Source organism: Oncorhynchus clarkii, chromosome 10 (genome assembly GCF_045791955.1).
Source record: "Oncorhynchus clarkii lewisi isolate Uvic-CL-2024 chromosome 10, UVic_Ocla_1.0, whole genome shotgun sequence".
NCBI classification, from domain to species: Eukaryota; Metazoa; Chordata; class Actinopteri; order Salmoniformes; family Salmonidae; genus Oncorhynchus; species Oncorhynchus clarkii.
This window is the reverse complement of record NC_092156.1, coordinates 48,987,111-49,013,679: the sequence shown is the minus strand read 5'-3', so window position 1 is coordinate 49,013,679 and position 26,569 is coordinate 48,987,111. Positions and strand designations below refer to the sequence as shown.

The 26,569-nt window shown below is 42.7% G+C and overlaps 1 protein-coding gene across 1 annotated transcript in view; it reads right to left on the bottom strand.

The window, feature by feature from the left end:
- LOC139419621 (A disintegrin and metalloproteinase with thrombospondin motifs 2-like) overlaps window positions 1-26,178 on the bottom strand; it is a 51,111-nt gene extending 24,933 nt beyond the window's left edge. Inside the window, exons 1-3 of the mRNA XM_071169600.1 lie at window positions 26,071-26,178; window positions 24,351-24,775; window positions 4,273-4,444 (exon numbers count right to left, since the gene is read on the bottom strand). Coding sequence (XP_071025701.1) covers window positions 4,273-4,444; window positions 24,351-24,775; window positions 26,071-26,155 — 682 coding nt within the window. The 5' untranslated portion in view covers window positions 26,156-26,178. The remainder of the gene's footprint in view (window positions 1-4,272; window positions 4,445-24,350; window positions 24,776-26,070) is intronic.
- Window positions 26,179-26,569: the final 391 nt, after the last annotated feature.

Genomic DNA, 26,569 nt, shown 5'->3' with positions numbered 1-26,569 from the left:
ACACACACACACAGACACACACACACACACACACACACACAGACACACACAGACACACAGACACACACACAGACACACACACACACACACACACACAGACACACACATACGTACACGTGCAGGCCAAACCAGGCAAGCATGCACATACACATTGACACACGTGCAAACACAAGTACACATGTGCACTCATAGCTATACACAGAAGTAATGCAAGGTTTCAGCCACCTCTGGTATTAGGCATGACTATGTGTTTATAGGGTAACAGGGTATTAAGGGTGACCAGGATATACAGCAGCACTTCTTTGACCCATTCAAAATCACTCACTGCTGCATGGCTATTACAGGATAACATGACCAAATCCTCAGAAATAGTTCACCTACTCTTGCCATGAATGAGCTAACTCAAGTCATTGTCTTGTATCAGATACAGTTCAAGTCGGAAGTTTACATATACCTTAGCCAAATACGTTCAAACTCAGTTTTTCACAATTCTTGACATTTAAACCGAGTAAAAATTCCCTGTTTTAGGTCAGTTAGGATCATCACATTATTTTAAAGAATGTGAAATGTCAGAATAATAGTAGAGAGAATGATTTATTTACTTTATTTACTTTCATCACATTCCCAGTGGGTCAGAAGTTTACATACACTCAATTAGTATTCGGTAGCATTGCCTTGAATTTGGATAACTTGGGTCACACGTTTCAGGTAGCCTTCCACAAGCTTCCCACAATAAGTCGGGTGAATTTTGGCTTATTCCTCCTTACAGAGCTGGTGTAACTGAGTCAGGTTTGTAGGCCTCCTTGCTCGCACATGCTTTTTCAGTTCTGGCCACACATTTTATATGGGATTGAGGTCAGGGCTTTGTGATGGCCACTCCTATTCTTTGACTTTGTAAGCATGCTTGGGGTCATTGTCCATTTGGAAGACCCATTTGTGACCAAGCTTTAACTTCCTGACGGATGTCTTGAGATGTTGCTTCAATATATCCACATAATTTTCCCTCCTCATGAAGCCATCTATTTTGTGAAGTGCACCAGTCCCTCTTGCAGCAAAGCACCCCCACAACATGATGCTGCCACCCCCGTGCTTCACAGTTGGGATGGTATTCTTTGGCTTGCAAGCCTCCCCCTTTTTCCTCCAAACACAACATTATGTCTGGCTTTTTTATGGCGGGTGTGGAGCAATGGCTTCTTCCTTGCTGAGCGGCCTTTCAGGCTATGTTACTCTGGCTATAGATACTTTTGTACCTGTTTCCTCCAGCATTTTCACAAGGTCCTTTGCTGTTGTTCTGGGATTGATTTGCACTTTTCGCACCAAAGTACGTTCATCTCTAGGAAACAGAACTCGTCTCCTTCCTGAGCGGTATGACGGCTGTGTGGTACCATGGTGATTTTTTATTTATTTATTTATTTTACCCCTTTTTCTCCCCAATTTCGTGGTCTCCAATTGTTTAGTAGCTACTATCTTGTCTCATCGCTACAACTCCCATACGGGCTCGGGAGAGACGAAGGTTGAAAGTCATGCGTCCTCCGATACACAACCCAACCAAGCCGCACTGCTTCTTAACACAGCGTACATCCAACCCGGAAGCCAGCCGCACCAATGTGTCAGAGGAAACACCGTGCACCTGTACAGATAAATGTGGTACCTTCAGGCATTTGGAAATTGCTCCCAAGGATGAAGCAGACTTGTGGAGGTCTTGGCTGATTTCTTTAGAATTTCCCATGATGTCAAGCAAAGAGGCACTGAGTGTGAAGGTAGGCCTTGAAATGCACCTTCAATTGACTCAAATGATGTCAATTAGCCTATAAGAAGCTTCTAAAAACATGGAATTTTCCAAGCTGTTTAAAGGCACAGTCAACTTAGTGTATGTAAACTTCTGACCCACTGGAATTGTGATACAGTGAATTCTAAGTTAAATAATCTGTCTATAAACAATTGTTAAAAATTACTTGTGTCATGCGCAAAGTAGATGTCCTAACCAACTTGCCAAAACTATAGTTTGTTAACAAGAAATTTGTGGAGTGGTTGAAAAATGAGTTTTAATGACTCCAACCTAAGTGTATGTAAACTTCCGACTTCAACTGTAGGAGTGGCGCCACCTGATGTCAGACAATGCACTCAAGTTAGATGGCTTGGATCACCTCAGCAGTCTACAGAGCAATGGTATGCAGAGATATGCAATGATAACCAATTCAGAGATAGTCTATGGAAGGACCACTGCTATATGGAAAGTCAAAGGTGAATTCCTCTGCCGTAAACAGGACCTCTTCCTCAGATCTGATTGAATACTGAGAAATGTTGTCATTGTTTTTGTGAGTGATTATGAAATGATGTTTACAAATGTTTCAGTCTGCCTGAAAATAGATTACATTCATTTGAGGTGATGGAAAAGAATAATTGATTAGTTAGTGAAATCCATGCACATGATGTAAAAGGGAAGGCTTCCCACAAAATGAGAAACACAATCTAATTGTAAAAATCCTTGGACAATGGCTCCTCAAGATAGTTATGTCGCAAAATGTAACACTTCAAATAAAATTTGCCTGTTTCCTTTCATTTATTTTTTATTAGGAACAAACTTTTAGGCCTAAATTCAATAAGCATTAACCTGCGATAGCAGACACCCTTATAGCGGATGCTTGGTGGTGTCGGAGGTGGAACTGCTTTGAAGCTGTCAAATTGGTGAGCATCTGTTCTTGCGATCATTGTCACGAAGCCCGCCTCTCTTGTGTTGGAAGTTCTGAATGAGGAAGTGCAGGCTATATAGAAATAATTATGCTCAAATTGAAAAATCATTCAACTAAATAATGAGGGTTTCTATCATCCTAATGGAGGCGCAGATTCAATCTCATATTCCACTGTTCCAACTTGTAAACAAGGCTGCATGGGATTTCTGTTAATGTGACCCCGTGCAGCCAATGGCAATGTCCACTTTAGGTATAATCATTTGACAGTTCAAACGCAGTTCCACTTCGGACACTGCCAAAATAACCGATATGCAGATGTCGGCTAAAGCTGATCTGATTGAATAGTGCCCTTAATGTTTATTTTTACTCAATGTCCTTATCATTCTCTTGAGCTACAAGGTCCATCTAGAGTCTGCTCTAGGTCAACCATGCTCTCCTGCACTGGAGGACTTAAGTTTACTGTAGGCTAATATCCCATCAGCAATCAGCCCTGCCACATAGGAGTTGGCTGCGACCGAAACGCCTCTGATGGATTTGTGAGACTACATCTGAGCTTTAAATCCGATCCACACATTCCATGACGTCACCAAAGTCCATCGTGAGGGTGTTCTCCTGTATCTCCACCAGTTCCCCCTTTAGAAGTTCATACAATTTTGTTTGTACTGTACGTGTGTGTATTAGTGTTCTTTACGTTTCTATACATTGTGAGAGGATGTGTGCATTTGTGTTATGAGAATTTGTGTATAACAATTCAACCGGAATACCTTTTGTATCGTCTTATAGAGTAGACAGTAGAACTACTCAGACAAAGAAACTACACATTTGAAGTGACTGAGAAGCAAGTCTAGCCTCCCAATATCTCCAGGCTGAGCTCCGTTGTTGGAACTGAAGTGACATGTGAATCCCTTTTAGAACTTTATTACTGTACATTTCCCATCCAGTGAGAATGCTTTGTCACAATTTTGGTAAGTCGAATGGCTGTACACGATAGGGAGAAAATAAAAAAAAGTTGCACATTTGGTTCAATCGAGTTTAGTCGCCTTTGCTTTGACAAACAAGGGCGTTGAACTATCCTCCAGTAAGATTTGCTTAGTAGAGGCATCCCAGAGACTGCACGCGTTTGCATATTTACATGTGGAGTCGTGACAGGTTATGTACACAGTGAACTAAATATTAGATTTATAGAAATCAGGAAACACCAACAAAAAATCGGAATAAACAAATGTGGAATAAGATGCTTTCTCTGCATAGCATCCATAATGTTCATCAGGCTGGACCAGGAGAACTTGGAGGACATGGAGAGGGATACATTTGTTTTCTCTCTGCACAATAAAAGCAAAGTTTACTGCCATTTCAACATCTCCTAAAAGGGATACAAATGGAATGTCTAGGAGACAAGTCTTTCATAACTGTTTCACATTTCAAAATGAAGGACAATAATCTGACAGAGTAGCTTATCTGCATTCAGCACTCTAAAGTCACAAATGACGATGACCTCATGAAGGAATTTTTATCATGTCTCCTGACAGTCAGGAAAATCATATGGAGTCTGTAAAGGTGTATCTGAAGATCCTTTTACCTCGGGGGTGAGAGTCTGCTGTTTGATTGACAGGGGGCCTCTTAATGGCAGAGGAGCGATAAACAATGTGATGTCGTCCGTCTCCTCTCTCCTCCTCCTCTACCATCAGGCCCCCTCCACGCACCAGGGGCTCGATGAAGAACTCCTCCTTCCCCGTACGGATCATTCCTGCCTAAGGGAGAGAGAGATGAGAAGGGGGGGGGGTTGAATTCTACAATCACAATCTTCTAACATGAAAAACTAACTTTTAAAGGTGACCTATGGAGAAAAATCACCATTTCCTGGTTGCAAAAATTCTAATAGTTTGCTTAATTTCAGTTGATGTGATAAAACAAGTAAACATAGTGTAGAGAATCATTGTACCATCTAAACCGCTGTGAAATATATTTTCCATAATCTAAAATATTGTATTATCAGCTGTTTGAAGCTGGTGTACCAATCCAAAAGTAAAATACGCAAAAAAACTAAGCTTAAGAATGGGAAACATAGAAATAGCACACATAGAACATATCTACCACTTTATAGACTTGCTTTCAATGAGAATGACAGATCTATAACTCACATTTCTATGTGAATTTGGTTGGGTCGCCCAAAAAGTTACCTATTGCAGCTTTAAATAACACTTTGAGAATAACTTTGAGAATGGGAAATACACAATAATCAATATCTCAACCACTTTGAAGATCAGCCAGAAGAGAGGACAGCATTGACCACTTTGAAGTAGAACTGACATGAGACTGAAAGGGAAATTAGTTGATCAATATGGGGCCATTAACAGCAAAAAAAAACACAAAAATAGTACTAATGTTTCCATAAATGCAGACAGCCTAAATGTGGCGTGACAACCCAAGCCAAGTGCCCCCCCCAAGCCAAGTCTTCGTGAACGTGAAGACAAGGGGTGTGAACGTGAACTGCTCCTCTCTCTCCCCCCTGACCGCAGAGTTAGAGCGTGGCCGCTGATGCGGACGTTTAGCCACAGCCTCCTGGGAAATTTTACATAAGGAGCTGTCACATCCTCCCGAGGTTTAATTACCAAAGAAAGGTCTGGACGCAGCATAAATCGACACCAGCGGATACACCTCGATTGCCAACTCTCTGAGCCACTGTGAAGTCAAACGTAATCTGCCTTAGGATGCTGCAGGGCTAAACACACAACATCCTCACCTCAGAAAGGCAGTTGCTCACCTTATCTCAGGAAATCTAGAACTCTAACAGCTAATTAAAGTCATGCTAGGGATTAGAGCTAATAGCAAAGATTCTACACTGGGCCGAGGGAAAGAAGCGCACACCTCAATGTTAAGAAGACAGAAGTCTTAAAAGCAATAATTCCCATTCTTCCACGTGTCTCAGGGATGGCTATCTGTTATTGCAGCCACTTGTAAAACGAATAAACTAAGTCTAGTTATTTTTTATTAAACAATGATGCAAGACTGGGGTTTTGCAGACTAATTATTTCTGGCTTCGCTGTGAAAGACATCCAAACTCCCAAATCTGAAATCAAACTCTGTCTTCAACAACAAAGCACATGGCCATTTGGGCTAGAAAATCTCAAACTAACATTTGAAGGATCAACTTCACCTAACAATCACAATGATATCACTCTGTCACCAGCTTTACAGTCTGAAAAAAGTTATACGGTGTCAAGACATTTGGATCAGTGGTCCACAACTCTGTTATTTTCACCACCTGAGTCCAGGGCACAATAGATATGTAGCTGTAAATTGGCATACAAATTGTAAACCTCGACAGGTGCAATGATTGATAAGTCAGCATAAACTATGCTGAAGTGCAGCAGCTTATTGAAGATGTGATGGGATCCAGCTCCAATGTAATTGTGAGACTCTGGCTTTTCTGAGCCTGAGAGACTCCAGAGCACATATGTCAGAGTCAAGGCCCGCGGGCCACATCCGGCCCGCAAGAAGGTTTTTTACGGCCCCTGGGATGATCTTGATTTATTATTAGAACCGGCCCGCAGCAAGCCGGCAGCCCGCAGATCTTTTACACGCACCAATACTACATTTCCCACAATGCAAAGGTGACGCACCGAGCAGTAGGCTGCTTCATTTCAATATTTATTGGCACAGCAGTCGTCAGCATCACAGTAAAATTAACTTTCAGATACCCATCAAAAATGGCAAAACGGAAGGTGGATACTGAGAACCGGGGGTTTCAAACAAGGTGGGAGTCGGAGTATATGTTCACGAAGGTAGCTGGAAAACCTGTGTGTCTTCTGTGTGGAGAAAGTGTGGCGGTACTGAAAGAGTATAATCTGAGACGACATTATGAAACGAAACACGCGGACACACACGCGGACGCAACTGTCAAGGCCAGTTTTATTTTGGCAGAAGAGATCGCTAAATCAGCCCGGCCATTTACGGAGGGGGATTTCATCAAAAACTGCATGATTAAAGTTTGTGACGAAGTTTGCCCAGAAAAAAGGCAACTCTTTTTAAATGTGAGTCTGAGCAGAAACACCATTGCCGAGAGAGTAGACCAGTTGTCCATCAATCTAAAAGAGCAGCTTGTGAAAAAGGGAAAAGATTTTATTGCATATTCCTTGGCTGTGGATGAGAGCACCGACATTTCTGACATTGCCCAGTTGTCAATTTTCATCCGCGGAGTGGACTCCAACCTAAGCGTGACAGAGGAGTTTTTGGCTTTACGTCCTATGCATGGCACAACTACGGGGCATGATTTGTATGAAGAGGTGTCAAGATGTGTAAATGAGATGGAGCTGCCTTGGGAAAAACTCGTGGGTTTGACAACCGACGGAGCACCTGCGATGTGTGGACACAGGAGCGGACTGGTGGCGAAGATACGGGAAAAGATGCAAGAGGAAAACGCGACAGGTGAGCTGACAGCTTATCATTGTATCATACACCAGGAAGCGTTGTGCGGTAAAGCCTTGAAAATGGAGCATGTAATGAGCATCATCACGCGCACAGTTAACTTTATCAGAGCCAAAGGTTTGAATCACCGCCAGTTCAAGGCATTTCTGACGGAGTTAGAAACGGAGCATGGTGATTTGCCTTATCACACAGAGGTGCGATGGCTAAGCCAGGGAAAGGTGCTTCAAAGATGTTTCGAGCTTCGTGAGGAGATTTGTCTGTTCTTGGACAGCAAAGGGAAAGACACAACACAACTCCGAGACGAAATGTTTCTGTGTGAAATGGCTTTTCTGTGTGACATTACGAGTCATCTGAATGCAATAAACTTGCAGCTGCAGGGTCGGGATCATGTCATCTCTGATATGTACAGTACAGTGAAGGCATTTAAAACCAAACTGACTCTGTGGGAGACGCAGATGCGGAAAGAAAATTTGAGCCACTTTCCCAGCTGCCAGACCATGAAAGAGAAGCTCTCTACCAGTGCGTTCCCGAGCACACAGTTGGCTGATAAAATAGGTATGCTTGCCGCTGACTTTCGACGCCGATTTGCTGACTTTGAAGCACAAAAAAGCAGGTTGGAACTGCTCGGTAACCCATTTGCTGTTGACGTGGAAAGCTCACCACCAAACCTCCAAATGGAGTTGATTGACCTCCAATGCAATGATGCACTGAGGGCAAAATATGCGGCAGTGGGTGCTGCGGAGTTCGCCCGTTTCCTCCCCGGCACAATGCCCCAGCTGCGCATCCAGGCTGCTCAAACGTTGTCTATGTTTGGCAGCACATACCTGTGTGAACAACTGTTTTCTTTGATGAACCTGAACAAAACATCACACAGAAGTCGACTTACTGCTGAACACCTCCACTCAATTCTGAGGATTTCTTCAGCTCAGAGCCTTACCCCGAACATTGATGAACTTGTGGAAAAGATGGGACACCACCAAGTATCACCCTCAACCTCAAACAAGTGAACATTACTGTGCAATCACATATTTAGAGTTTTTACTCAGTTCAAGTTTAAAAGTTAAAATGTAATATTTGTTTTCACTGCATGTTACTTCTCCTTAAACAAAGTGTTGTTTTTGATTAATAGATTTTTGCACTTTATTTTTTTGTATTTCAATCCAATTATATTTTAAAAATATTTCAGTTGAGTGGATGATAGAAAATTGCTATTATTGTTTTTTCTTTGAAGTAAATTTAGCCCACTTTTGCTAAAATAGAAAATATAGTCTACTGATGGTGCCTTGAATACCGGTTTCTTTCATTTAATGTTCATGTTATGGGGATATTTATATAAAGGAAATTTGTCTTTTGTGTCTGTTGAAAATTAAAGATTACTGACAGAGCCATAAGAAAATATTGCTTTATTTATCTGATCATATTGTAATATATTTGTTAGGTTTTCAGTAGGTTCAATTAGGTTCACTAGACTATATGCGTCATTTAAAATTTTTTCAATGAACATTCGAACAGTCCGGCCCTCGTCTTGTAGCTGATTTTTTTATTTGGCCCTCCGTCCATTTGACTTTGACACCCCTGCTCCAGAGCATGCCTGGCCTGCCAAGACTGAAATGGGAGAGCAGAGCCTGAGAGAGCCTGAGAAGCCCTGTCACGTCTGGGTTTCCTGCTCAGAGTCAGGCCTGCTGCCTTGTTAAAGTAAAAATCCCAAAACCACTAATTCCTATAATTTACCGTGTTATAGCTGCAATATACATTATAACTTTTTGGGCGACCCAATAAAATTCACAAAGAAATGTGAGTTATAAATCTGTCATTCTCATTGATATCAAGTCTAAGAAGAGGTAGATTTGTTCTGTGTGCACTATTTCAATGCATCCCATTTTAAAGTTTAATTTTTGCATCTTTTACTTTTGGTTTTGTACACCAGCTTCAAAAACAACTGAAAATAAAATATTTTTGGTTATGGAAAATATATTTCACAGACGTTTAGAGGATACAATGATTCTCTACACTATATTTGCTTGTTTTGTCACATAAACTGAAATTAGACGACCTATCAGAATTTTAGCAATCTTGAAATATTAATACCAAAGTCAATATCAGCATGTGAAGTAGCTAGTTAGCTGTAAAATCGACTAAACAAACTACACTATCAATTTAAGAAGTCTACAATCTCACCATGTTGAACCTGTAGATCGATGTGCCTCGCAGAGTGGAGTCTGACATTCGCAACGGCCATGCAACAGCACACTGCAATGCACTCTGGACTGAAGACGCAGACAAATAGGGAAAATTTGGTGGACCCTTTGCTAAATTACACATTTCAGGATGAAACAGTCAGAGGTCACCAAGAGCAACATAGCTTCAGTGTGTAAATCAGCTAGAAAGATGTGTCAGCATCGAGTAATTGTCTCTGGCCCCCTCCCAGTTGGGGGGAGTGATGAGCTCTACAGCACTCACAACTCAATCGCTGGTTGAAAACTGTTTTCTGCCCCTCCCAAAAGATAGAATTTGTAGATAATTGGCCCTCTTTCTGGGACTCACCCACAAACAGGACTAAGCCTGGCCTGCTGTGGAGTGACAGACTCCATCCTAGCTGGAGGGGTGCTTTCATCTTATCTACAAACATAGACAGGGCTCTAACTCCCCTAGCTCCACAATGAGATAGGGTGCAGGCCAGGCAGCATGCTGTTAGCCAACCAGCTTAGTGGTCTGCCACTAACGCAGTCAGTGTAGTCAGCTCAGCTATCCCCATTGAGACCATGTCTGTGCATCAATCTAGGTTGGGCAAAACTAAACATGGCGGTGTTCACCTTAGCAATCTCACTGGAATAAAGACCTCCTCCATTCCTGTCATTATTGAAAGAGATTGTGATATCTCACATCTCAAAATAGGGCTACTTAATGTTAGATCCCTCACTTCCAAGGCAGTTACAGTCAATTAACTAATCACTGATCATAATCTTGATGTGATTGGCCTGACTGAAACTTCCGCAAAGGCGGAAGTGTTGCAAACATTTACGATAGCAAATTTCAATTTCCCCCCAAAAGATGATTGCATTTTCATCTTTTGAGCCTCGATAGTAATGAAATCTCTGCAGCCTACTCAATCACTTTTTATAGCTACTGTTTACAGGCCTCCTGGGCCATATACAGCGTTCCTCACTGAGTTCCTTGAATCCCTATCGGACCTTGTAGTCGTGGCAGATAATATTCACATTTTTGGTGACTTTAATATTCACATGGAAGGGTCCACAGACCCACTCCAAAAGACTTTCGGAATCATCATCGACTCAGTGGGATTTGTCCAACATGTCTCCGGACCTACTGACTGCCACAGTCATACTCTGGACCTAGTTTTGTCCTGTGGAATAAATATTATGGATCTTAATGTTTTTTCACATAATCCTGGACTATCGGACCACCAATTTATTACGTTTGCAATCACAACAAATAATCTGCTTAGACCCCAACCAAGGATCATAAAAATCTGTGCTATAAATTCCCGGACAACTCAAAGATTCCTAGATGCCCTTCCAGACTCCCTCCACCTACCCAAGGACGTCGGAGTACAAAAATTGGTTAACCACCTAACTGAGGAAGTAGATTTAACCTTGCGTAATACCCTAGATGCAGTCTGACCCCTAAAAACAAAAAAACATTTGTCATAAGAAATTAGCTTCCTGGTATACAGAAAATACCTGAGACCTGAAGCAAGCTTCCAGAAAAATTGGAACGGAAATGGCGCTCCACCAAACTGTAAGTCTTCCAACTAGCTTGCAAAGACAGTACCGTACAACATCGATGAGCCCTTACTGCAGCTCAATCCTCCTATTTTTCCAGAACAATCCAAAATGTATTTTTGATATTGTCGCAAAGCTAACTAAAAAGCATTCCCCAAGAGAGGATGGCTTTCACTTCGGCAGTGATAAATTCATGAACTTCTTTGACGAAAAGATCATGATCATTAGAAAGCAAATTACAGACTCCCCTTTTAAATCTGCATATTTTTCCAAAGCTCAGCTGTCCTGAGTCTGCACAACACTGCCAGGACCTAGTATCAAGGGAGACATTCAAGTGTTTTAACCCTATATCTCTTGACACATTCATGAAAAGAGTAATGGCCTCTAAACCTTCAAGCTGCATACTGGACCCTATTCCAACTAAACTACTGAAAGAGCTGCTTCCTGTGCTTGGCCCTCCTATGTTGAACATAATAAATGGCTCCCTATCCACCGGATGTGTACCAAACTTACTAAAAGTGGCAGCAATAAAGCCTCTCTTGAGAAAGCCAAACCTTGACCCAGAGAATATAAAAACTATCGGCCTATATCGAATCGAGATTGGTCGCCCGGGAGACCCGTTGTTCAAAAGGCTCTAATAAGGAAGCCACGGCAACAGCAGCAGTCAGAGGTTAACTCCTGTCTCTGAGGCAGTCCCTCTGCGCATACCATAACTGCAGTGTTCACGGATCACTGTTCAGTGTGTATGTGTGTGTGTTTGACTCTGAGTGCCTGCATGCGTATTTTCAGGGACAGCAATATACCAGGCCATAGAACAGGCCTAAAACAACAAAACATTTCCAATAAGACAACAAACTTATCTTGGGTACAGGGGACTTCACTTTTTGATTCAGTCAATAAATAAAAAATAAATAAACAATTCCAAGTGAAGATGAGAGCTAATTCCATTTAACTGAGAAGGGCAGGTTTGAACTATTTTCAAACTAGAGACAAAAGCTGAGAAGTCAGGAGAGAAGAGGTAGGGAGAGAGAGGGCAGGAAAATGAATTAATACCGAGGTAGTCATGTCTTTAGGGAGAAGGGAGAGGAGAACATAGCCTGCCTGACATGTTCCAAATAAGAGGCAGGCAGAGCAGAGCTCTCACTCAGGCTGACTTTGCCTGCTGCCTTGCCATTCAGAGCCAGCCAGCCAGCCAGCCAGCCAGCCAGCCAGCCAGCCTGTCTGTCTGTCTGAACAGGGGTGGAAGCACCTGAGCACTACCTTAGCTCTCAAAATGGACAGCTTTGTGTGCAATTACAGATACTGTATACTGCAGCTAAGCACATCTCTAAGAGGTAATGGAAGGTTTTATAGGGTTGACAATAGTACTATTATCCAATTGATATGAATGGACGAGCCCTTGTAATAACTACAGCCCTGTAGCCCTTTGCACTCACATCCCTGTCATCCCGTATATGTCTTGAAAATGGCAGATTTGGTCACTGATAAGTGCCTCAATTGGAATGCAGTGGCTGTATAGTAACATACTGTATATGACTCCAGAGGTCATATAAAGTGCTTTCGAAAAGTATTCAAACCCCTTGACTTTTTCCACATTTTGTTACGTTACAGCCTTATTCCAAAATGTATTAAATTGTTATTTTCCCTCATCAATCTACATACAATACCCTATAATGACAAACCAAAAACAGTTTTTTAGAAATGTTTGCAAATTTATAAAACAACAACTTATAAAACAACAACAATTAAAAACTGAAATATTACATTTAAAAAAGTATTCAGTAGTTTTACTCAGTACTTTGTTGAAGCACCGTTGGCAGCGATTACAGCCTCAAGTCTTCTTAGGTATGATGCTACAAGCTTGGCACACCTATATTCGGGGAGTTTCTCCCATTCTTTTCTGCAGATCCATTCAAGCTCTGTCGGGTTAAAGGGGAGAGTCGCAGCACAGCTATTTTCAGGGCTCTCCAGAAATGTTCGATTGGGTTCAAGTCTGGGCTCTGGCTGGGCCACTCAAGGACATTGAGAGAATGTCTTGGCTGAGTGCTTATGGTCGTTGTCCTGTTGGAAGGTAAACCTTCACCACAGTCTGAGGTCCTGAACGCTCCGGAGCAGGTTTTCATTAAGGATCTCTCTGTACTTTGCTCCGTTCATATTTCCCTTGAACCTGACTAGTCTCCCAGTCTCTGCCACTGAAAAACAGCCCCACAGCATTCTGTCACCACCACTCTTCACCGTTGGAATAGTGCCTGGTTTCCTCAAGATGTGACGCTTGGCATTCAGGCTAAAGAGTTCAATCTTGGTTTCATCAGACCAAATAATCTTGTTTCTCATTGTCTGAGAGTCCTTTAGGTGGCTTTAGGCAAACTCCAAGCGGGATGTCATGTGCCTTTTACTGAGGAGTGGCTTCCATCAGCCTGATTGGTGGAGTGCTGCAGAGATGGTTGTCCTTCTGGAAGGTTCTGCCATCTTCACAGAGGAACTCTGGAGCTCTGTCAGAGTGACCATCATGTTTTTGGTCACCTCCCTGACCAAGGCCCCTCTCCCCCACAATTGCTCAGTTTGGCAGGGCGGCCAGCTCTAGGAAAAGTCGTGGTGGTTCAAATCATCTCCCATTTAAAATGGTGGACGCCTCTGCATTCTTGGGGACCTTAAATGCTGCAGTAATGTTTTGGTACACTTCCTCAGATCTGTGCCTCGACACAATCCTGTCTCAGAGCTCTGCGGTCAATTCCTTCGACCTCATGGCTTGGTTTTTGCTCTGACATGCACTGTCAACTGTGGGATCTTATATAGACAGGTGTGTGCCTTTCCAAATCATGTCCAATCAATTGAATTTACCACAGCTGGACTCCAATCAAGTTGTAGAAACATCTCAAGGATGACCAATGGAAACAGGATGCACCCGAGCTCAATTTTGAGTCTCATAGCAAAGGGTCTGAATACGTATGTAAATAAGGTATTTCTGTTTCAATTTTGAATACATTTGCAAAAATAATAAAACACCTGTTTTCACTTATTATGGGGTATTGTGTGTAGATTGATAGGGGGATTTAAAAACATTTTTTTTTTAGAATAAGGCTGTAACGTAACAAAATATGGAAAAAGTACACCTTTTTTGAACGACTGCCTCATCTGTGTACCTCACACATACAATTATCTGTAAGGTCCCTCAGTCGAGAAGTGAATTTCAAACACAGATTCAACCACAAAGACCTGGGAGGTTTTCCATTGCCTCGCAAAGAAGGGCAACTATTGGAAGATGGGTAAAAAAAAAAGAAGCTAACACTGAATTTCCCTTAGAGCATGGTAAAGTTATTAATTACACTTTGGATGATGTATCAGAGACAGAAAAACAGCTTCATTCTCAAGACCATCAGACTGTTAAATAGTCATCACTAGCTGGCCTCCGCCAAGTACCCTGCCCTGAACTGTCACTAGCCGGCTACCACCTGGTTACTCAACCCTGCACCTTAGATGCTGCTGCCTATGTACATAGACATGGAACACTGGTCACTGGAACACTGGTCATTTTAATAACGTTTACATACTGTTTTACCCACTTCATATGCATATACTGTATTCTAGTCAAGTCATAGCCCATTCAACTACTGCTATACATATACTATTCTATCCTACGTATTCTTCAGATATACTACATATTCTATCCATATACTGTCCATAATGTCTATCCATAATGTCTATACATCCCATCATATATAACAGTGGAGAACAGCGTCAAACACATGGACACCATGTCTGTGGTGTATTTGATATCATTCCACTTATTACGCTCCAGCCATTACCACAAACCTGTCCTCCGTATTTAAGGTGTCACCAACCTCCTGTGATGTTGTACAGCTGTACAGTCGAAGTCAGAAGTTTACATACACTTAGGTTGGAGTCATTAAAACTAGTTTTTCAACCACTCCACAAATTTTTTGTTAACAAACTATAGTTTTGGCAAGTCGGTTAGGATATCTACTTTGTGCATGACACAAGTAATTTTTCCAACAATTGTTTACAGACAGATTATTTCATTTAGAATTCACTGTATCACAATTCCAGTGGGTCAGAGGTTTACTTGCATTAAGTTGACTGTGCCTTTAAACAGCTTGGAAAACTCCATAAAATAATGTCATGGCTTTAGAAATTTCTGATAGGCTAATTGACATCATTTGAGTCAATTGGAGGTGTAGCTGTGGATGTATTTCAAGGCCTACCTTCAAACTCACTGCTTCTTTGCTTGACATCATGGTTCATTCAGAAGAAATCAGCCAATACCTTAAAAAACTATTTGTAGACCTCCACAAGTCTGGTTCATCCTTGGGAGCAATTTCCAAATGCCTGAAGGTACCACGTTCATCTGCACAAACAATCGTATGCAAGAATAAACACCATGGGACCACGCAGCCGTTATACCGCTCAGGAAAGAGATGAGTTCTGTCTCCTAGAGATGAATGTACTTGGGTGTGAAAAGTGTAAATCAATCCCAGAACAACAGCAAAGGACCTTGTGAAGATGCTGGAGGAAACAGGTACAAAAGTATCTATATCCACAGTAAAACGAGTCCTGCATCAACATAACCTGAAAGGCCACTCAGCAAGGAAGAAGTCACTGCTCCAAAACAGCCATTAAAAAAGGCAGACTACGGTTTGCAACTGCACATGGGGACAAAGGTCGTACCTTTTGGAGAAATGTACTCTGGTCTGATGAAACAAAAATATAACTGTTTGGTCATAATGACCATTGTTATGTTTGGAGGAAAAAGGAGGAGGCTTGCAAGCCGAAGAACACCATCTCATCCGTGAAACACGGAGGTGGCAGCATCATGTTGTGGGGGTTCTTTGCTGCAGGAGGGACTGGTGCACTTCACAAAATAGATGGCTTCATGAGGAGTGAAAATTATATGGATATATTGAACAACATCTCAAGACATCAGTCAGGAAGTTAACGCTTGATTGCAAATGGGTCCTCCAAATGGAGAATGACCCCAAGCATACCTTTGAAGTTGTGGCAAAATGGTATTGGTATTGGAGTGGCCATCACAACGCCCTGACCTCAATCCTATAGAAAATTTGTGGGCAGAACTGAAAAAGTGTGCTCGAGCAAGGAGGCCTACAAACCTCACTAAGTTACACCAGGTCTGTAGGGAGGAATGGGACAAAATTCAAGCTTGTGGGAGACTACCCGAAACGTTTGACCCAAGGTAAACATTTTAAAGGCAATGCTATCAAATACAAATTGAGTGCATGTAAACTTCTGACCCACTGGGAATGTGATAAAAGAAATAAATGCTGAAATATATTATTCTCTCTAATATTATTCTGACATTTCACATTCTTAAAATAAAGTGGTGATCCTAACTGACCTAAGACGGGGACTTCTGGGGGCCCAGAAGCTTCTGGCATCTGGGGGCCCCAAACAGGGCCAAGTTATCTCTGCCTCATTGCAAAAGATGTAGAATAATAGTTATAAAACTGGACATTTTCCTCAACCATTATAATGTGTTGAATTGCAGGAAATTAACGTTAAAACATTTTCTCTTTGCCCCATGGAAAAATGTGTTGAATAATAAGAAAAGCTCAGATGCCGGGGGAACCGCAAAACTGCTGTACGCCACTGACGCATGCACACACATTAAACTGTCCTGAATCATCGGGTCAAATCTCACATGTATTGCCTCCACTCTGAACTCTCTTGACTAACATCCACTCCACACTGCGGTTTTCCATTTGGAGACCGCAACTCCTGCAGGGACTGGCCAAGCCAGGTGGCTGAGATCACAATGCACACTGTAACTACAGACGGGACCGGAGGGAACTATCAAGACCCAACTCCTCTTTTTCATTCCCGCCCGTCACTTTAACATTGCATTTGGATAGAGTCACACTCAACACTTTGTCTGTGTGTGCCCTGACACGCTTTCCTTTTGAAATGTTTTCCCTCAGAAAAATCTACTGTACGTATCCAGGTCATGCTCCTTTACACCATGACATACATAGACAACTCTAAATGCTAAGGTGTCAGTCATGGATTTCTTCAAGACACTCCATGTTTTTCATCTGCATAATTGGACCAAGTATCATGGCCCTGAAAGAAAGCTGACACAGAATCAAACAAAAACAAAACATGGCAAGACATCTCTAAGGAGGTCAGCTGTATTCACGTGTATAGACCTGTTCTCCACAGCAGAGGCATTGTGTCTTCCGGTTCAAAGATCCTCTTTACGCTCAAGCTGGGCTTGTTATCTCAACTGTAAATCCTGACAAGAGCGCCAATATGTCACTTTGAAACGGTAATGTAGCACACAGCCTGCTGGACTGGGCACTCAGCCAGACGGATGAGAGATGGAGAGAGGGAAGGCGGACACTAGACAGACAGACAGTGCGAGACAACGTGATAGACAGACAGTGTGGTAGACAGACAGGCAGGCCACATTAGCGCTTAGTGGTGGAGGAAGAAGAATGCTTTCTTTCGTCCTACAATTAAAACTGAGGTTTTCATCCACACTTATATAGAACGAGATCTAAACTCTGGTGAGAGGAAAGGAAATGTGCCTGTGCAGTGGGCTCCTCACTTCTATCATTCAATGCTGTTTCCTCCAGCTTGTAGCAATGGTAAGTGTGGTTTGTGGAATGTTAATGGAATCAACAAAGGCCACAGATACTCCATAGAGACCAGATCCAGGGGATTCTGGAATGGCCCTAGCTGACAAGTGTGTTCCTCCTTAACCCCTCTCCACTGCCCACTCAGCTCCACAAAAGAGAGTGTCTCCTATTGGCCCAACCCAGAGAGGGGGGCAACAGATGGCTGCATCCTCTGCCAAGTCCCCAACAACTGGATGTTGGAGGTTATACACAACTGGCATACGCTGAGTATACCAAACATTATGAACACCTTGAGTTGCACCCCTACTTTTGTCCTCAGAACAGCCTCAATTCGAAAGTGTTACACATGGTTGCTGGTCCATGTTGACTCCAATGCTTCCCACAGTTGTGTCAAGTTGGCTGGATGTCCTTTGGGTGGTGGACCATTCTTGATACACACATGAAAAACCCAGCAGCATTGCAGTTCTTGACACAAACCGGTGCATCTGGCACCTACTACCATACCCCGTTCAAAGGCACTTAAATGCCTTTGGGTAAGGATGATAAGGATGATTCCTTACCCATTCACCCTTTGAATGGCACACATACACAATCCATGTCTCACTTGTCTCAAGTATTAAAAATTATTCTTTAACCTGTCTCCTACCCTTCATCTACACAGATTGAAGTGGATTTAACAAGTGACATCATTAAGAGATCATAGTTTCACATGTATTTATCTGGTCAGTCTATGTAATGGAGCGGGTGTTCTAAATGTTTTGTATACTCAGTTTATATAATGAAAATGACGGAGGATTTTCAACCAAGAAACCATCAACACGCAAAATTGCAAAACAGATAGATATCACGTACGCACGTACGCACGCACACACACACACACACACACACACACACACACACACACACACACACACACACACACACACACACACACACACACACACACACACACACACACACACACACACTACACTGACCCCTTGGGACAAATTGCATAAGAGGACGGTTTCCATGACAACTGTCTGTAGCATAGGCCACAACAGATTTTCTCAGGCATCCCCCCCAATAATCATTTGGTGGATGTCACTTTCTCCAATTTCAGTTTCCTATAGATACTGCGGCAATGGCAACAGCTTGTGCCTCTGCTGGATGTCTGAAGCGGACACTTGTAGTGCACCTCCTACTCAGTTCTCACTTAGCAGGGGTAGCGGCCTGCTCTGCTCTGGCATGGTGCAGTCTGCTAATGATGATACTCATGCCTGGCCTGCAATACCATGCCATGCAGAGTGATGTGTGGAGACCATAGAGCTGATGATGAGAAGACCTGGGGCCTTAAAACCCGACTCAGTAAGTCCCAAATGAAATGTCACTTTTTTTCTGGGTTATTATATCTTGAAGTGTATGTGAAAGATGAATTTGCCATTTGGATCACTTCAAAGGGATAGACATGAAGGTTTTATGAATTATTGTTTACAAGCTGCAGGTAAGATTTCTCCAGGAAAATATGATGCATAGGCCTATTGATCATTTCTCTTATGCACCTTCTATCTGTCCCTCTGATCCATCCAGGACTACTGATCCATCCAGGACTACTGATCCATCCAGGATTGCCCCCCATCCAGGATTGCCCCCCATCCAGGATTGCCCCCCATCCCTGATTGCCCCCCATCTATCATCAGAGTTCGTATTGTTAGGTAACCTAAACTGGGACATGCTTAACACCCCGGCCGTCCTACAATCTAAGCTAGATGCCCTCAATCTCACACAAATTATCAAGGAACCTACCAGGTACAACCCTAAATCCGTAACCATGGCGACCCTCTTAGATATCATCCTGACCATCTTGCCCTCTAAATACACCTCTGCTGTCTTCAACCAGGATCTCAGCAATCACTGCCTCATTGGCTGCGTGCATAATGGGTCCGCGGTCAAACGACCACCCCTCATAACTGTCAAACGCTCCCTAAAACACTTCAGCGAGCAGGCCTTTCTAATCGACCTGGCCCGGGTATCCTGGAAGGATATTGGCCTCATCCCGTCAATAGAGGATGCCTGGTTGCTCTTTAAAAGTGCTTTCCTCACCATCTTAAATAAGCATGCCCCATTCAAAAAAAATTAGAACTAAGAACAGACATAGCCCTTGGTTCACCCCATACTTGCCTGCCCTTGACCAGCACAAAAACATCCTGTGGCGTTCTGCAATAGCATCGAATAGTCCCCGCGATATGCAACTTTTCAGGGAAGTCAGGAACCAATATACTCAGTCAGTCAGGAAAGCTAAGGCTAGCTTTCTCAAACATACATTTGCATCCTGTAGCACTAATTCAAAAATGTTTTGGGACACTGTAAAGTCCATGGAAAATAAGAGCACATCCTCCCAGCTTCCCACTGCACTGAGGCTAGAAAACACTGTCACCACAGATAAATCTACGATAATCAATCATTTCAAAAAGCATTTTTCTACGGCTGGCCATGCTTTCCACCTGACTACCCCTACCCCGGCCAACAGCTCAGCACCCCTCACAGCAACTTGCCCAAGCCTCCCCATTTCTCCTTCACCTAAATCCAGATAGCCAATGTTCTGAAAGAGCTGGAAAATCTGGATCCCTGCAAATCAGCTGAGCTAGACAATCTGGACCCTCTCTTTCTAAAATGATCTGCCAAAAGTGTTGCAACCTCTATTACTAGCCTGTTAAACCTCTCTTTTGTATCATCTGAGGTCCCCAAATATTGGAAAGCTGCCGCGGTCATCCCCCTCTTTAATGGGGGAGACACTCTTGACCCAAACTGTTTATAGACCTATATCCATCCTGCCCCGCCTTTCTAAAATCTTCGAAAGCCAAGTTAACAAACAGATCATCAACCATTTTGAATCCTACTGTACCTTCTCCACTATGCAATCTGTCTTCCGAGCTGGTCATGGGTTCACCTCAACCACACTCAAGGTCCTAAACGATATCATAACCGCTATCATAAAAAGACAGTATTGTGCAGCCGTCTTCATTGACCTGGCCAAGGCTATCGACTCTGTCAATCACCGCATTCTTATCGGCAGACTAAACAGCCTTCGTTTCTCAAATGACTGCCTCGCCTGGTTCACCAACTTCTTCTTAGACAGAGTTCAGTGTGTCAAATTGGACGGCCTGTTGTCCAGACCTCTGGCAGTCTCTATGGGGGTGCCACAGGGTTCAATTCTCGGGCCTACTCTTTTCTCTGTATATATCAATGATGTCGCTCTTGCTGCTGGTGATTCTCTGATCCACCTCTATGCAGATAACACCATTCTGTATACATCTGGCCCTTCTTTGGACACTGTGTTAACAAACCTCCAGATGAGCTTCAATGCCATACAACACTCCTTCCTTGGCCTCCAACTACTTTTAAATGCTAGTAAAACCAAATGCATGCTCTTCAATCGATTGCTGCCTGCAATCGCCCACCTGACTAGCATCACTACTCTGGACGGTTCTGACTTAGAATATGTGGACAACTACAAATACACTAGGTGTCTGGTTAGACTGTAAACTCTCCTTCCAGACTCACATTAAACATCTCCAATCCAAAGTTAAATCTAGAATTGGCTTCCTATTTCGCAACAAAGCATCCTTCAGTCATGCTGCCAAACATACCCTTGTAAAACTGACTATCCTACCAATCCTTGACTTTGGCGATGTCATTTACAAAATAGCCTCCAACACTCTACTCAGCAAATTGGATGCAGTCTATCACAGTGCCATGCGTTTTGTCACCAAAGCCCCATATACTACCCACCACTGCGACCTGTATACTCTCGTTGGCTGGCCCTCACTACATATTTGTCGCCAAACCCACCGGCTCCAGGTCATCTATAAGTCTTGGCTAGGTAAAGCCCCGCCTTATCTCAGCTCACTGGTCACCATAGCAACTCCCACCAGTAGCACGCACTTCAGCAGGAAAATTTCACTGGTCATTCCCAAAGCCAACACTTCCTTTGGCCGCCTTTCCTTCCAGTTCTCTGCCAATGACTGGAACGAATTGCAAAAATCACTGAAGTTGGAGTCCTTTATCTCCCTCTCTAACTTCAGCTGTGAGAGCAGCTGTACATGTACACAGCCAATCTGTAAATAGAACACCCAACTACCTCATTCCCATATTGTTATTTATCCTCTTGCTCTTTTGCACCCCAGTATCTCTACTTGTACATCATCATCTGCACATCTGTCACTCCAGTGTTAATGCAAAAGTGTAATTATTTCGCCTGTATTGGCCTATTTATTGCCTTATCTCCCTACTCTTCTACATTTGCACACATTGTACATACATCTTTCTATTGTGTTACTGACTGTACTTTTGTTTATGTGTAACTCTGTGTTGTTGTTTTTGTCGCACTGCTTTGCTTCATCTTGGCCAGGTCGCAGTTATAAATGAGAACTTGTTCTCAACTGGCCTACCTGGTTAAATCAAGGTGGAAAAAAAACACACAAAAAAACATAAATAAAACAGCAACACATCAACGATATATACCTAGCTATATCCTCTCAATACAAACGAGACACATAAATGAGAGTTGAGTGATACAGAAATAAACATGTCATTTAGCTGACAAATAAATGTGGTAACAGTTAATAATATTGGCTCCTGGCTGTCAGTCCGTCTGTACGTCTGCCTGACTGTGCGACAGCTGGCGATAGGCCGGGGGACAGATTTGAAAACACTGGTGGGTTTGTCGTTACAAAATTGCTTTGATGTTGCTAGCTTGAGCTTCTGAATGAAAACTGGAATTGTGGACGATTTTCATTCAGCAAGGGATTGAGAATATTTTCCTAGTGCAACACTTGCTAGTTGGACCATATTTCAGACTTCTCAGCATGACCAAGCCCGCTCGGTCTACTGGTAAGCTAATTTAGCTGGCTCACAAACAGATAGATCCACACACGCATTGCTTGCAAATCTGCATAGCCTACCAGTGGGTGATTAAACTATAGCCAAACAAACCTTCATGCACTTGCAAACTTTGCTGGAGTTGCTAGCTGGTGTTTTCATTTAGGACGTGGAGTTTACTATTCCAACTTTTTGATGGCAAATTTATTCAACCCTATAGTTGCTGAGGATCAACTTTTCCAGGCAAGTGTTTGCACTGCAAGAGATCAAGCAGATAACGATGCTACTGTTGCACCACAGTAGGTGGTCTATATTGTTCAACTTGTCTATGTAATTTAGAATTACATCTTAGTTCTGTAATGTTCATAGCTGAATCCACTTGTAAATTGTAATTCTTATGCAGTAGAGTAACCTACACTGAACAAAAATATCAATGCAACATGTAAAGTGTTAGTCCCATGTTTCAATAATAAATCCCTGAAATGTTCCATATGTACAAAAAGCATATTTCTCTCAAATGTTGTGCACAAATGTGTTTACATCCCTGTTAGAGAGCATTTCTTCTTCGCCGAGATAATCCAGGTGTGGCATATCAAGAAGTTGATTAAACAGCATGATCATTACACAGGTGCACCTTGTGCTGGGGACAGTAAAAGGCCACTGTAAAATGGACAGTTTTGTCACACAACACAGTGCTACAGATGTCTCAAGTTTTGAAGGAGTGTCCAATTGGCATGCTCTGCAGAAATGTCCACCAGAGCTGTTGCCAGAGAATTGAATGTTCATTTCTCTACCATAAGCCACCTCCAACGTCGTTTTAGAGAATTTGGCAGTACATCTAACCAGCCTCACAACTGCAGACCACGTGTAATGTGTTGTGTTTCTAAAAAACTGTTTTTGCTTTGTCATTATGGGGTATTGTGCTGTGATGAGGGAAAAAACGATTTAATCAATTTTATAATAAGGCTGTAACATATAACAAAATGCGGTAAAAGTCAAGGGGTCTGAATACTTTTCGAGAGACTGTTTGTGGACCGAGGGATTAAATAGAGGACCTACACTAGTCTGTCACAACACAGACAGTACTCTGTATGGACATGCTCTGGTGCTATGTGCTCCAAGCAGAGAAATGTAACACTCCTCACAGCGAGGAAAGAGTAATAAAAGTCACTCACAGTCACAGACAGAAACTCACCAATGAGACTGTCCATGTTTGAATACTGGTCTTTCTCTTGACAGTTGTTTTCTGACACTATAATCTGGACTTGTTTATTGGACAGTTCTGATCATAACACTGCAAGTGTGATTTGTCCAGATGACATGGGGGGTAAAAGAGAGAAAAACACAGTGGTGTGTTTTTAACAAATGGTTTACTTTATTGCTAATTCTAAATTCAGACTTGTCTGAAACCCACCTCGAGAGAGTAATATTCTGCAATGAGTGCTCTGTGTATCTTTAAAATGGGGTGGGGGAATTGGCTAAGCTATTTCATGTCATCATTAAGAGATGTGGTTTTATTCCAGCTGGGTGGGAGGGAAAGAGGAGTGGATAAAGTAGCTGTCTGGGATATGAAGCGTAAGCCTCCAGGGACTTACAGCTCCACCGGGCCTCGCTCCCTCCCTCAGCACAGAGACCTGCATACTGAATACTGCCACCCTGCCTGCTGGAGGCCAACCAGCAATGCCAAGCAAGGAAAGAGAAGTTTCAAATGAGATTACGTGTGCTGCTTTTGTTTTTTACAGTCCTATATTTCATGCAGACAATTATGAATAACATCTGCCTACATATAAAAAAAAACTTCAGTCCTTCTGTGCAGAGATACACAACCACAACAATGTGCCAGAGGTTCAACTCTCCAACCTCTCCTGTCTTTTTGGATGACATAAGTCTAGCCACCTTTAATGCTATGGGATTGCTCCTTTGTCTATCACCTGTACCTAATAACGTTCTACAGGTGCAATATCAGTGTACCACATATACATGAGGGATACATTTATCAACAGTGCAGCACTTACCAGGCCATCACAGTTGCTGATAGCGACGGATGTGTCCCTGACGTTGGTGACCTCTCCTACATAAAAGCAGTCGCTGTCCCGTAGAGGCTCATAGGTGGTCTCGCTGCCCTCCTCGTGCCACTCCACCTTAGCTCCGGGGACCACCAGCCTGGAGTTGAGGTGCAGGCGCAGGTGGAGCTCCTGGCCGAACACAGTGACATTGTAGAAGAGTGTCTCCCTGTGCCTGGCTGTACCCTCTCCCTCATCCAGGTCTCCATGGCTGGGGTCTGAGGCAGCTACAGCCTCTCTTTTCCAGCGTCTGTGGGCCTGCTGGTGCTGGCTGTCCAGTTGAGGTGCAGAGACAGCGCCTGAGAGGAACCGGCCCACTGAATCAGTGTTCACAGGCTTAACAACGCCATACTCCCTCAGGACATGCTGCAGAGACTCTGTATACACAGGGAGAGACAGAATCACACATTGATCAATACACACATAATCATGCACAGGAGCACAGATGCACACAAACAGAGCCCCCCCCCCCCCCCCCCCCCCATACACACACATGCGCAGGCACATGCATGTGTGTGTGTCTATGGTATCAACAGTGGAGGCTGGTGAGAGAAGCTATAGGAGGACAGGCTCGTTGTAATGGCTGAAGTGGAATAGTGTCAAACATGTGGTTTCAATATGTTTGATGTGTTTGATACCGTTCCATAAGTTCCATTCCAGCCATTAAGATGAGCCTATCCTCCTATAGCTCCTCCCACCAGCATCCACTGCTATAACATAGGTCAAAATTTATGCTGGGTCTAACTTTATAAACACATTATATCATAAAATGTGACTCTATCGCTGACACATTTTACAACCACAACTGACTTTGGTATATTTCCTACCTTATCAATAAACCACAGGCAATAATGAGCATTGACTAATAGGCCTATCAACAACAACAACAAAAACGTCGGTGTGCTCCTGTGTTCACGCCCGTTCGCGCGCAGATGAGCAAGCTCGACTCGTCCAAGTTCAGAGCAAACACATCAATTTATATGCATGACTGCATCTATTGTCTACTTGCGAGTTGCGACAGTTTTGGTTGGAAGCTGTGACCCAGCACGCATACAAGCACATGTCAAGACCGGGTGATGATTAAAGCTGTCGACTAGGAAGAATAACTGAGGTCGATATTCATGAAATCAGGTAATTACAAATATCAAATCAAATTGAAGCGTAAAGTTGAATTTCATTCCAACCATTTATTTTACTAGTCAAATGCAATGGCTTATTTGGAGACAGACGGTCGTTGTTAGGTTAACTAAAGCTATAACTGCTATTAAAACTTAAACAATAAATTTGCTAATTCATACGACTATATATATAACGAATTTGAATCAATAGTGCTTGATCTATGTACCATTGGAATGTTCTTCAGATGCTGAAATTGAGCGCACGTAAACTGTGTTTGAATGAAAAAGAAATGTGGAAAAAGTTGGTCTTGTGCAAAACAATGGGAAACGTACTGAGACACTGCAAAAAAAACTACCATGGGTACTCAACGATATTTCTGTTTATGTAAAAGGTTATTGAACTTGTATAGGCTACGACATAACCTGTGTGAATTTGACATGCTCCAATATCGAATCGTGATCAGATCATTTTCGCAAGGGTGGTAGCCTACCTAGGTTATAGCCTAAGCTTTACACAATTGTATAAAACGTATAAAACAATCAGTCACACATACCTATGCCATTGGAGATATAAAGTCCATTCGCGTGAATTAAATGCTGTAAAATAATAAAGAATGCAAATCCAGGCGTAACATCCATTGCAGGTATGAAGAAAAAGACCGCACATCAGAGAGGCGGACTTTGAGATTCTAGATAATGCGATCTACCAGTCCCTCTCCCCCTCTCTCTCTCTCTCTCTCTCTCTCTCTCTCTCTCTCTCTCTCTCTCTCTCTCTCTCTTTCTCTCTCCCTCTCTCTCTCCCTCTCTCTCTCTCTCTCCCTATCTCTCTCCCTCTCTCCCCCTCTCTCTCTCTCTCTCTCTCTCTCACACACGTAATAAAGTAATGTTTGGAAATTAAGCCAACTTGGTCTTTGACAGTGTTCACACCGTGACAGCTGAATATCATCTACTCTCTCAATTGCTATTATATCATGTAACATTATCACTTACAGGGAACAGTGATAACGACATAGGGTACATATTTGGCCAGTTTAAATCGATAACGAACTTTAC